The sequence below is a fragment of the Heterodontus francisci genome, chromosome 15 (genome assembly GCF_036365525.1).
Source record: "Heterodontus francisci isolate sHetFra1 chromosome 15, sHetFra1.hap1, whole genome shotgun sequence".
NCBI classification, from domain to species: Eukaryota; Metazoa; Chordata; class Chondrichthyes; order Heterodontiformes; family Heterodontidae; genus Heterodontus; species Heterodontus francisci.
Window position 1 is genome coordinate 89,071,416 of NC_090385.1, and position 13,867 is coordinate 89,085,282.

At 42.7% G+C, this 13,867-nt stretch overlaps 1 protein-coding gene across 1 annotated transcript in view; it reads right to left on the bottom strand.

Moving 5' to 3' along the window:
* Nucleotides 1-13,867, bottom strand: part of LOC137377773 (sodium- and chloride-dependent neutral and basic amino acid transporter B(0+)-like) — a 52,824-nt gene that overhangs the window by 22,742 nt on the left and 16,215 nt on the right. Inside the window, exons 5-8 of the mRNA XM_068047805.1 lie at nucleotides 10,833-10,971; nucleotides 3,638-3,770; nucleotides 2,371-2,511; nucleotides 1,314-1,542 (exon numbers count right to left, since the gene is read on the bottom strand). Of these exons, the coding sequence (XP_067903906.1) occupies nucleotides 1,314-1,542; nucleotides 2,371-2,511; nucleotides 3,638-3,770; nucleotides 10,833-10,971 (642 nt within the window). The remainder of the gene's footprint in view (nucleotides 1-1,313; nucleotides 1,543-2,370; nucleotides 2,512-3,637; nucleotides 3,771-10,832; nucleotides 10,972-13,867) is intronic.

The following is a 13,867-nucleotide window of genomic DNA, read 5'->3' on the forward strand; positions in this document are numbered from 1 at the left end:
TCTTGAACCACTTCCAGAGCGTGGTCGCCAATATTGATGGATGGAGCATTTCTGACCTCCTGCCCCATGATGTTCGTTTTCTTGAGGCTGATGGTTAGGCCAAATTCATTGCAGGCAGTCGCAAACCTGTCGATGAGACTCTGCAGGCACTCTTCAGTGTGAGATGTTAAGGCAGCATCGTCAGCAAAGAGGAGTTCCCTGATGAGGACTTTCCGTACTTTGGACTTCGCTCTTTGACGGGCAAGGTTGAACAACCTGCCCCCTGATCTTGTGTGGAGGAAAATTCCTTCTTCAGAGGACTTGAACGCATGTGAAAGCAGCAGGGAGAAGAAAATCCCAAAAAGTGTGGGTGCGAGAACACAGCCCTGTTTCACGCCACTCAGGATAGGAAAGGGGTCTGATGAGGAGCCACCATGTTGAATTGTGCCTTTCATATTGTCATGGAATGAGGTGATGATACTTAGTAGCTTTGGTGGACATCCAATCTTTTCTCGTAGTCTGAAGAGACCACGTCTGCTGACGGGGTCAATGAAAGCAATGTAGAGGGACATCTGTTGTTCGCGGCATTTCTCCTGTATCTGACGATTAATTCCTTTAGAATCTAGATTGTCAAAAAGTATCACATTTTGCTCATTATTTGTGTTTTGAGATGGTATGGTTTCTTTCCCTCAGGGTGAATGATGTCAGTGCTGCAGAGTTGGACATTTAAGGTCCCAGTTTTTATCACAGGTACGTGCAGAGTAAAGATCCATCTGCTCTACCCAATGATATGCCTCAGAAGAGGCTGCACTAGCGTGACATTTTCTCATTGCTCATATCAACCGTCCTGGGGCCTCTTGAGTGATGGTGCCAGTTCAGTGCCAGTTTTGTGCTATGAAGCCATGCTCATTAGGACCAGGATGGAGACTGCCCAAACTCTTTCCATGTAGGACCCTTACACTCAGCAGTCAGTGGAGACATTAGTCCCAACAATCTGGGCTGGGCTCAGTGCCAGAGCTGAGAAGCAAGAACAGTGCTCAACCCATTGCACCACCCAATCTCCAAAGAGAAACTGAGATTTCAAAAGATGGTTAAATCTGTGTGACCCTGGTTGATATTTTTGCCAGTTCTGGTGATTCCTGTTGATGAATTACAAGCAGCTTCTTAGTTGGTGCTATGGTTGCTTTTTTTTAAGCACGATATATTAAACAATTTCCAGCTCAAAACTAATGGATCCAAATTGGGCCAACAGGGTGAGATTGTTGAGCTAGGACACTTTTATTTTACACTTTGGAAACATGTTAACAGAAGATAATAAGTTTGACTGCAGGTACCTGACTGTGCAACCTCTGAAACAGGCTTGTCTTGTATATGAGCCATGTGTCCAAGGATGGCGAAGATGGCAAATCCAGCAAACACACTCGTAGCACAATTAATAATACAGACAATGATGGCATCTGTGTAACAGTTGTTGTGAAATCTGTTGTAGGATGACAGTGCTGTTAAACCTCCCCAAGCAACTGACAACGAGAAGAAAATCTGTGTTGCAGCATCTTTCCAGACCTAGCAAATAGAAGTTAGAATTAAGCAGCTGTGAACCTCTTTGAAGTGTGGCAGATAACCCTGCATTAACCATGAGAAACATGGGTGAATTAGTACTACAGTTCAGTGGTGAGCTGACTGAATGAAAATCCCTTTGGTCAACAGAGTCTTTCTCAAATAGTTGGGACAGCACTCTACCTGCTTGTCTAATTCCCTCCAGGAACTCAGATGCTTTGTAAGGCTATGTTTTCAAGTGTGTGACTTGTGGTTTAATTTAATTACTGTCACCTTTGTTGAAAGCAGCATCAAAAGTCCATCAGAATTCTACTAAAATTAACAATTGGATCTTAATGTCAATAAATGCCATGTCATAATATTGACTGTAGACTTTACCGCTGCTGTGTGACTTATGCACATAGAGTAATGTACATGTACCTGGCAATTTTATTCGTGAATTATTTACAAGATGGAAATATGACAGCCATTGCATTGCATCCTATTTGGCCCTGGCCAATTCAATTCGATTGCATCCCATTCTATCCAATCATTATTTCATCCAATCTTAGCCCATTTCTGCTATCTTATTCCATCCCATCTGCAAACATCTAGATGTTAAAAAGCATAAATTAAAGTAATTAACTTTGATCACTAGTTTTCAGTTGCAACTTCCTTCTCATTCCATTAACCAAATTGCAATGACTGAAATTAGTTTTCCCACAGATGAACAATCCGAAAACAACACAGCATTTACCTGAAACTTGTCATAAACCAGGAAAATAAATAAAAGTAAATTGTGAAACAGTTTGAAGAATACAGTTGAAGTTCTATGGCTTATCCTAATATTTTTACCTCAGCATCCCTCAATTTAGTGATGTTTGACTGCCTTCCAATGTAGAATTCAATTCCTTTATAGGCTCCATCCAGAGTAGCACCACGGACTAGAAGTATGATGAGAACCAGGTAAGGGAATGTTGCAGTGAAATAAACCACCTGACCATGGAGAGTAGCTTGTTAGACTTTCCTATAATGCTGGTACAACATTAACTGTATTGCATTCAATTGAATGACAAACTAATAGGATTGTAATCAAAGCACAGAATGAACCAGAAGATAATTGGAGGTGTAGTAACTACACTAAAGGCATATTTAACACAGAACTACATACATGAAACTGAATTTAAATAGCATGATAGTGGGCTGGATCATGTGTTAAAATAACAGTATGTTAATGACACACATTGTTATTAATGTACAAATCAGCCAGCAATTTGAGGGATAAAGGAAGACGCTGTGAGTTACGAATCTCTGGAACTTGGTCAATTTATGCAGCTCAGCTGTTTGTTTTGCACAAATGCCATTTTGACCTTAGCCTCCCTCTATTTTTAAGAGCTTACTGGATTTACACATTAATTGCACATTAGAATCGGGACAGGAATTTAGTCTTATAAATAAGTACCTTTTTAACAATGTGATACTTGTTAATGCAATGCCAATCAACTTCTCTTGCCCGGAAATTGAACCATTTAAACTGTGGAGTCTCATTCCTTCAGATGGTAAATTGTTCTTCGAAATTTAAAAATGTCAAATGTTTACTTTTTAGTTGTTTTCTTACTTTTACTTTTAGTCTCTTTTTCTTTCTCTCTTAAACTAATCTTTCCCTTTATTTCTTTATCTATATCTGACTTTAAATTACTATTCTAATTCATTCTCCATTTTATTAGTCCCTCTGTTTCTTTCTCAATCCTTAAATCTTGTTGGTTAAAGAGATACACTGTTGTACCCATTGTTCACTAAGGTCCCAGAAGCCCCATTATCCTCATTATGCTGTTATCAGCTCACACTTCTAGAAGTTACGCGACAAAATAAGTTTTGAGCTATAGGGTGCATAAAAAGGTCTAATCAGCTACTGTTCTTTCTCTCTAAAGATTTTCACATCTCGCTCAGCTCTCCAGTGCTCATGAATTATGGATCTCACATTCCGAAAGGGTCATTGTTGCCATCATCCGTGAGATAAACCAACCAACTTCACAAATTATTTATAAATTCTAGTTTTATTGTTACAGAAATCTGTAACATTGTCACTGGTTTTAACTCTATTCATCACCAATCGTTTTACCTTTCCTGAAGACTTGATTCCTTTAGATAGCGCGATCCCAACTATTATCCAGGCCAGAAGCAGGCAGAGGGCTAAATACCAGACGATCTCCCCAGTCTCATCTATTGAACTGGTACGGCGCAAAGCCACTTTACTAAATAAAATAAAAAAAGAAAACATCTCATGTCAGGATACTGTTCATGCCACACAGTTAGGGTTTCAGTCAATTATATATGATTTGAAAGATATGGAGAATCAGTACTGCTTTTAGAAGTGACTTATTGCCAGGAATTGAGATTAAATTTAATATCATTTTGTTTTTTCTTTCTGTTAATGATGTTCAGCTCTTATTTACTGCTTCCAGCAGGGGACAAAAAGGAGCCCATAAGGACATAGGAATGGCTGAACAAGAAAGGCTAATGCAAAAGCAAAATATTGCTGATGCTGGAAATTTGAAATGAAAACAGAAAATGCTGGAAATACACAGCAGGTCTGGCAGCATCTGTTGAGAGAGAAACAGAGGATATTTCATCAGAAGATCATTGACCTGAAATGTTAACTCTCTCTCTCCACAGATGCTGCCTGATATGCTGAGTATTTGCAGCATTTTCTGTTTTTATTTGAGAAAATGACAATGCCCATCCAGTTTGCCTTCCACCATCCTGGTAGTCGCATGCTATAATGATAATGGAGTTGTTTGAGTAATCATTGCAATCAATCTCTATCAATTAGTTGACAACAGTCGCAAACATGAGGAAAACTCCAATATTGGAATGCTTTGGGAACCACAGGTCCAAAGTCACCTAAATTACTCATATACTTTATCACTGGGTCGTAATAATTAAATTGAATAATTAAGTCATATATTCAAAAATATAGCTTTGTTTAAACAGTGAGTGCTGATGAGATTCCTTGGAGAGCTGACTTGAAGGATGTCTTTGCAGTGCTTCAGTGGCTCCCTTATAAAGCACTGTGAAAACTATGTGGGTTAGTAACTGTATCTCCCTATCTAAATAGTACAGCTACCTAAATTCAACAGCTTTTCATAGAAAACCATAGAAACCTACACGACAGAAGGAGGCCATTAGGCACATTATACCTGTGTTGGCTCTTTGAAAGAGCAGTCATGCTTGGCCCCACATCCCTGCTTTTCCGTCTGTAATCCTGTAAATTCATCATCCTCTACTTTTTCAACTCATCTTTAAAATTATTTATGCGATCAGCTTTCATCACTTTTTCGGGTAGCGCTTTCCAGATCCCGTCAATTCTCTGAGTGAAAAAGAATTCTCCTCATCTCCCCGCTAGATCTTTTCCCAATGATTTTGAATCCTCTAGTTATTTGTCCACTCGCTAAAGGAAATAAATTTTCCCTGTTTACTCTATCAAAACCTATCACAATCTTGAAAATGTCTTTTAAGCCACCTCTTAACCTTTCCTGTTCCAATGAGAACAGACCTAACTTTTCTAACCTCTCATCATAACTGAAGTTCCTCATTCCTGGTAACATCCTGGTAAACTTCCTCTGTACCTTTTTCTAATGTCTTTACATCTTTCCTGAAGTGTGGTGCTCAGTATTGTCCACAATACTCTAGTTGAGGCCTAACCAGCACTTGATAAAGTTCTCACTGTAAAATTACTTGTTACTCTAATATATAAACTACTGTAACATTCACAGGACTCTAAGTAATATCCACAAAGAACATGGGTTTTTATTATAACTTATCTAGAACATTATATAGCTACCACAGGAACCAGTACAACACACATCACACTCTGTCGGGTTACACCCAAAACTCCCGTGATGCGTGACATGATATCACTTCCTCCAGTGACCTTCACATACAACTTTTTAAGGTGGTCCTCTTAAGGTCGTCCACAACACTTGCACGATCTCTTTGCTTTTGTATTCTATACCTCTATTTGTAAACGCAAGAAACCCCTATGCTTTTTTAACCACCTTACCAACTTGCCTTGCCATCTTTAAGGATTTGTGTACATGGACACCAAGGTCTCTGTTCATCTACACTTTTCAAAATCATGCCATTTATTGTACACCGTCTTTCCATATTAGTCCTTCTAAAGTGCATCTTTTCACTCTTCTCTGCAGTGAAATCCATCTTCCATGCTTCTGCCCATTTCACCATGCTATCTATGTCACCCTGAAACTTATGGTGATCCTCATCATGATCTGCTACTTTGCTAAGTTTCATATCACCTGCAAATTTTATAATGCTGCTCCTGTACCTGAGTCTTGGTTGTTTATTACAAGCAGTAATGAATCCAAAACTGATCCTTGGGGAACACTACTGTAAACTACCTCCCAGTCTAAAAATCATCGCTCCACCACCACCACCATTTGCTTCCTGTCACTGAACGAATTCCATATCCAGATCACCACTTTCTCCTTAATTACATGGGGTTTTATCTTACACTTTGTCGCAGTTTGATACAACTGAGTGGCTTGCTAGGCCATTTCAGAGTCAACCATATTGCTGTGTGTCAGGAGCCACATGTAGGTCAGACCAGGTAAGGATGGCAGATTTCCTTCCCTAAAGGACATTAATGAACCAGATCTGTTTTTACAACAATCGACAATGTTTCATGGTCACCATTAGACAAGGTTTTAATTCCAGATTTATCAATTGAACTCAAATTTTACCATCTACCATGCTGGGAGTCAAACCCATGTCCCCCAGAGCTCTCCTCACTATCCAAGGCCCCAAAAACTCCTTTCAGGTGAAGCAGCGATTTACTTGCACTTCTTTCAATGTAGTATACTGTATTCACTGCTCACAATGTGGTCTCCTCTACATTGGGGAGACCAAACGCAGATTGGGTGACCGCTTTGTGGAACACCTCCACTCAGTCTGAAAGCATGACCCCGAGCTTCCTGTCACTTGCCATTTCAACACTCCCCCCGATCTCATGCCCACATATCTGTCCTGGGCTTGCTGCAGTGTTCCAGTGAACATCAACGCAAGCTTGAGGAACAGCACCTCATTTCTAATTAGGCATACTACAGCCTGCTGGACTGAACATAGAGTTCAATAATTTCAGAGCATGACGAGCCCCCCTTTTTATTTTCAGTTTTTTTCTTATTTCTTTTTTCTTTTTATTTTAGTTTGTTTCATCATTCATTTTTTTTTACTATGTGCCTACCCATTTTTTTCATGTTTGTTCTTTGGGCCAAGGCTGTTCATTTTTCTGTCCATTACACCCTCTCTGCACTAATGCTTTGTCTTTCAACACACCATTAACATACCGTTTGCCTTTGCTGCATGACTTTCTGGTCAGTTATTCTCTGTGACTCTGTCCTATCAACACCTTCCCTTTTGTTATTTCTTGCCCTACCCCTGCTTTATTTGCCTCAAAGCTATTACATTTCTAACCTTTGCCAGTTCTAATGAAGGGTCACTGACCTGAAATGTTAACTCTGGTTCTCTGTCCACAGATGCCGCCAGACTTGCTGAGTATTTCCAGCATTTCTTGTTTTTATCCCCAGAACACTAGCCTAGGCCTCTGGATTCCTAGTCTAGTGACATTACCACTACCCCACTCACCTCGTCCATGAAGCTCGACACCATCCAGGACAAAGCAGGCCATTTGATTGACGCCCCATCCATTACCTTCAACATTCGCTCCCTTCACCATCGATGCACAGTGGCAGCAGTGTGTACATCTACAAGATGCACTGCAGCAACTCAGCAAGGCTCCCTTGACAGCATTTTCCAAACTTGCGGCCTCTACCACCCAGAAGGACAAGGGCAGCAAATGCATAGGAACACAGCCACCTGAAAGTTCTCCTCCAAACCACATACCAGCCTAACTTGGAACTATATCGCCGTTCCTTCACTGTTGTTGGGTCAAAATCCTGGAACTCCCTCCCGAACAGCACCGAGGGTGTACCCGCACCAACGGTTCAAGAAGGCAGCTCATCACCACCTTCTCAAGGGCAATTAGGGATGGGCAATAAATGCTGGCTTAGCCAGCGACACCCACATCCCATAAACGAATAAAAAAAAACTTAATAAACCTCCTGTGTGGCACTTTGTAGAATGCTTTCTGGAAGACATATATACACTTATTGCACTACCTTGATCAACCTTCTCTGTTTCCTCATCAAATAATTCAATCAAGTTTTCCAGACATGATTTACCTTTAATAAATCCATACTGACCCTCCTTGATTATGCCTTTCCAAATGAAAGCTTATTTTATCCCTGATAATGGTTTTCCATAACTTCCCCACCACCGATGTTTGGTTGACTTGCCTGTATTTTCCTGGTTTATTCCTTGCCCCTTTCTTGAGTAGTGCCATGTCATTAGCAACCCTTTAGTCATTCAGCACTAAATAAGAAATAGGAGCAGGAGTAGGCCATTCAGCCCCTCAAGCCTGCCCCGCCATTCAATAAGATCATGGCTGATCTGTCCCAGTCCTCAACTTCTCTTTCAGGCCTGCTCTGCCTAACCCTTGATCCCCTGAGATTTCAAAAATCTATCTACCTCCTCCTTAAATACATTTAGTGACCTAGCCTCCACAACTCTCTGAGGCAGTGAATTCCAGAGATTCACCACCCTCTGAGAGAAGAAATTCCTTTGCATCTCAGTTTTAAATTTGTGACCCCTTATTCTGTAATTATGTCCCCTAGTTCGAGATTCCCCCACTAGTGGAAACATCCTCAACATCTACCCTATCGAGTACCCTTAAAATCTTATATGTTTCAATAAGATCACCTCTCATTCTTCTAAACTCCAATGAATAAAGGCCTAACCTGTTTAGCCGTTCTTGATAAGACAACTCCTTCATCCCAGGAATGAGCTTAGTGAACCTTTTCTGAACTGCCTCCAATGCTAGTATATCCTTCCTTAAATACGGGGACCAAAACTGTACGCAGTACTCCATGTGTGGCCTCACCAACACCCTGTACAGTTGTAACAGGACTTCCCCATTTTTAAACTCTAACCCCCTAGCAATAAAGGCCAAAATTCCATTTGCCTTCCTAATTACTTGCTGCTAATCTTTTGTGTTTCATGCACAAGAACACCCAGATCCCTCTGTACTGCAGTATTTTGTAGTCTTTCTCCATCTAAATAATAATCTGCCTTTTTATTCTTCCTAACAAAGTGGATGACCTCACACTTTCCCACATTGAACACCATCTGCCAAGTTTTTGCCCACTCACTTAACCTATCTATATCCCTGAGCAGATTCTTTGTGTCGTCATCACAACATGCTTTCCCACCTATTTTTGTATCATCAGCAAATTTGGATACACTACACTCTGTCCCTCCCTCTAAGTCATTCATGTAGATAGTAAATAGCTGAGGCCCTAGGACCAATCCTTGTGGCAACCCACTAGTTACGGCTTTCCAACCTGAAAAAGACCCATTGATCCCGACTCTCTGCCTTCTGTGTGTTAGCCAATCCTCAATCCATGCCAACACATTACCCCCAATACCCTGAGCTCCTATTTTGTGCAATAACCTTTTATGTGGCACCTTATCAAACGCCTTCTGAAAATCCAAATACACATCTATTGGTTCCCCTTTATCCACTCTGTTTGTTATATCCTCAAAGAACTCTAACAAATTTGTCAAACATGATTTCCCTTTCATAAAACCATGTTGACTCTGTTTGATTGCATTATGTTTTTTTAAATGTCCTGCTATTTCTTCCTTAATAATGGACTCAAGCATTTTCCCAATGACTGATGCTAAGCTAACTGGTCTATAGATTCCTGCTTTCTGTCTCCCTCCTTTCTTGAATAGTGATGTCACATTAGCGGTTTTCCAATCCGTTGGTACCCGATCGGAATCCAGTGAGTTTTGGTATATTATGACCAATGCCTCCACTATCTCTGCAGCCACTTCTTTTAAAACCCTTGGGTACAGGCCATCAGGTCCTGGCAACTTGCCTTTAGTCCCATCAGTTTGTCCAGCACCTTTTCCCTCATGATAGAGATTGTTACAAGTTCCTCCCTCCCATTTACACCTTGCTCATCTATTATTGTTGGGATGTTTATTGTGTCCTCCACTGTGAAGACCGATGCAAAATATTGGTTTAAATTATCTGCCTTTTCCCTGTTATTAATTCCGCAGTCTCATTCTCTAAGGGTCCCACACTTACTTTAGCTACTCTCTTCCTTTTTATATAGCAGTAGAAACTCTTACTGTTTGTTTTTATATTTCTTGCCAATTTACTCTCATAATCAGTTTTCTCCCTCTTTATTAGTTTTTTAGTCATCCAGTGCTGGTTTCTAAAAAATTCCCAATCCTCTGGCCTACCACTTGTTTTTGCCGCATTGTCTGCCTTTGCTTTTGATTTGATACTTCCTTTGTTATCCATGGGTGGTTCATCGTTCTCTTCGAGTTCTTCCTTCTGACTGGAATAAATGTTTGCTGAGTGTTATGAAATATCTGCTTAAAAGTTTGCCATCATCCCACTCATCAGGGTGGTGTAAAATTCTGGTCAATAATTTTATAAAAAACACTGTCTACAGTCAGTTGAGAGGTGAAAAGTGGAAGATATCCAAGTCATCTCACCCCCACACCTGTGCAGCTCCATTTTTTTCTTAGCAGCTGATATTCTGCCTGAAGGACCTAAACACTTTTTTCTACCTGTGTCATTGGCTCCAATATGGGCCATGACCTCTGGCTGTTTCCCTCCTCCTCACAGAATATCTACTTGGTGATACGCTTTACCCTGGCACCAGAGATGCAATATATCATTCGGGAATCATGTTTGCCATTACTGAAATGCCTGTTTATGCCTTGAATTATCGAATCCCCTATGATATTAAACAGGACATTCATCCAACTAACCTTCCCAAGAGGAAGCTACTGGTACAGCTGTACAGGTTATAGGTGCAGCTGTCTGTAGTAATGTAGGGGCGGCGCAGTGGTTAGCACCGCAGCCTCACAGCTCAAGGGACCCGGGTTCAATTCTGGGTACTGCCTGTGAGGAGTTTGCAAGTTCTCCCTGTGACCGCGTGGGTTTTCGCTGGGTGCTCCTGTTTCCTCCCACAGCCAAAGACTTGCGGGTTGACAGGTAAATTGGCCATTGTAAATTGCCCCTAGTGTAGGTAGGTGGTAGGGAATATGGGATTAGTGCAGGGTTTGTATAAATGGGTGGTTGTTGGTCGGCACAGACTCGGTGGGTCGAAGGGCCTGTTTCAGTGCTGTATCTCTAAATAAATAAATAAAAATAATTTACTTACTCCCAGTATTGTTCACTTGGACTCTGTTGAAGAATGTTGATTTCTGATCCATTTAGGCAAGTTTCATTGTTTGCATGCAGCCATGTTGTATTAACTATTTCAAAATATCCATCATCCAGAGTGAGATTGCAGAGTGGATCTAGAAAATGTGGAATTTGAAACAAAGGAAGTCTTTATAGTGGCATTTACAATCTGGTGATATCCCAAAGTGCTCTACAGCCAATGAAGTACTTTTGAATTGTCGTCCCTGTTGCAATGTAGGAATTACAACAGCCTATTTGCACACAGAAATGTTCCACAAACAGCAATATCATAAATGACCAGATAATCAGTTTTATTAGTGATGTTTCAGGGAAAATATTGGTTAAAGTACCAGGGAAACCACCCCCCCACTCCTCACTTTTCTTTGAAATAGTATTAAAGGATCTTTAATGACATCCTGAGGTGGCCTCGTTTTCATGTTTCATCAAAAGGTAGCACCTCCAAAAATGCAGCACTCCCCTTAAATGTCAGTCTAGATAATATGCTTATGACTCTAGGTGAGACTTGAACCCACAACCTTCTGCCTCAAATGTGAGAGTGGTACTGAGCCACAGCTAACAACGAAGTGTTTTGAAGTAGATTTTATTGATAATGGTGCTGTGACATCATACAATCAGCTCCAGTATTTTAGCTTGACTTAATGGCCGTAATTTTACAGTGGATGGACGGGAGCCGGTCTCCGACGTGAAAGTTGGAGGCGAACCTGCTTCCACCTAGCCTGGGGATCCATCCCGTATTTTACAGGTCCTCGGGCTTTAATTGTCCCGAGGCGGGACTTCCACCCACTTGAGGGAGGAGGTCCCGGCTCAGTGAACTGCCGGCCAATCAGCGGGCTGGCAGATCTTAGGCTCTGCAGCGCCACCGGGAACGGTGGCCACTGCTGGGACTGCAGCCAAGCAAACGCCATGGATCGAGGAGGGACAGTAAGGAGGGGCATGCCTCACCAGGGGGATCGGTCCTTCCCTGGTGAGGCTGGAGTGGTCCTTTGGGGGGAGGGGGGGGTGGTGTCTTGGGTCCCAGGGGTGGGTTGGAAGTCTGGGGCGGTCCTCAATTGGGCACCCTGTGCCCGACTGCCATGCCCCCATCCCCGGAGCGCGGAAAGGCCGGCAGCTATTGCTGGGCAGCCTTTCACGTCCCCAGCACACCTGCTTGCCACGGGTAAAATACCCATGGAGGCGGGCGAGGGCCCTTAAGTGGCCGTTAAGTGGCCACTTAAGGGTCTTGATATGCGTCGGGCAGGCAGGCCGTTTCCAACCCCCCCACTCCTCCGCTTGACCTTCGTAAACTTGTCCGGAGGTGGAATTGGGTCGGGTAGGCCTCCCGGAGCCTGCTGCTCAATTTTACGCCGCCCCCACGCCACCATCCGACCTGCTGTGGCGGTGTAAAATTCCGGCCAATAAGTCCCATCTGTTTTATTACATGGGATTTTTGCTGGTGTTCTCAGATTCTGTGATTCTGTTTGTATTTTAGCTATTGGTTTACAGTGATTAAGTAAGTCAAATATCATATTGCCATGATGGATTCAATTATTTTTTAACTAGGATTTTGGTTCCAGTGGAATTTTGTGAAACCATAAATCAGCAGCTTTGTTAGAATAAACAAAGGACTGGATTTTGTGTTGGAGGCAGGGCATCCGGTGCTGGGCCAAAAAGGTGGTGGAAAGCCCGCCTCTGCCTTTTTGTGCCACACCCCCCACCCACCCCCGGAGCGATCCTCCAGTCTTTTTAAATCATATTTTCAGGAGCCAGTATCACCGTCCTTTAAAGAAGTGGATCCTGCATCCAAGAGCTGCCGGCCAATCCCAGTACTGGGAACGGTGGCCCCTGCCAGTACTGCAGAGGCCTGGGATCCAAGCTGAGTACTGGAACCCTGGACCTCAGGTAATTGAGATGGGATCATTGGTGCCATTCCAGAAGGCCCTGGCGAGGGGGATGGGAGGGATGAATTTGAAGTCAAGGGGGATGGAGGTCCCAGGGGTTAAAGTGGTTCCTGGGAGGGTTCCTCCATGTGCCACAGATTGCCCATGGAGGAGGGACCCTCCCCACCAAGCCTGCAGCGAGTGAGCATCATTTTACAAGGCACACTTTCGCATGGCAGAGGCCCCCCCCCCACCCTCCCACCACCACTGGTAAGATTTCAGTGGCGGCAGGAAAAGGCCCGTAATTGGCCTCTGGACAGGAAGGCCATTGTCAGCCTATCCTGCCCCCGGGAAGATTGCTTGGCGATGAGCTCTCCACCCCACCATTACCCATCATTATACTCCATGCCCCCCCAACCCCACCTCCAACCCTGCCTTAGGGGGCACATAAAATCCTGGCCAAAATGTGGGCAGAAATCCTCAGAAGCATTTTGCAAAATTAATTTTTCCAGGTAAACTATTGTTGCTTTGAATTATTGCAAATGGTATTACAAAGCACCCCATGTATTGCAGTGTATCCCATGTATTACAGTACACCACATGTTCTCCTTAGAGCAAAGGAGATTGAGGGGAGATTTAATAGAAGTGTATAAGATTATGACCGGCTTAGGTAAATTAGACAAGGAAAAGCCATTCCCATTAATAAATGGTACAAGGACTCGGGATATAGATTGAAAGTTTTGGGCACAAGAAGCAGGAGGAATATGAGGAAGCACGTTTTCATGCAGTGGGTGGTAATGACTTGGAACTCGCCACCCACAAGGGTGCTGGAAGTGGAGATGATTAATGACTTCAAGAGGAGGTTGGATGGCCACCGGAGAGAAATAGACTTGCAGGGATATGGGGATTGAGCTGGGGAGTGGGACTGACAGCAGAATGCCATGGAGAGCTGGCATGGACTTGATGGGCTGAATAGCCTCCTTCTGTGCTGTAAATAATTCCATGGCCCTATTATAGTGCACCCATATTAGAATGTGCACGTTGCATATTACAGTATCCCTGTTTTATTATGTTGTGTCATATCTATTACATTGCAGCATATGTAATATGGTGTTTAGTATGGTGGATACTGCTT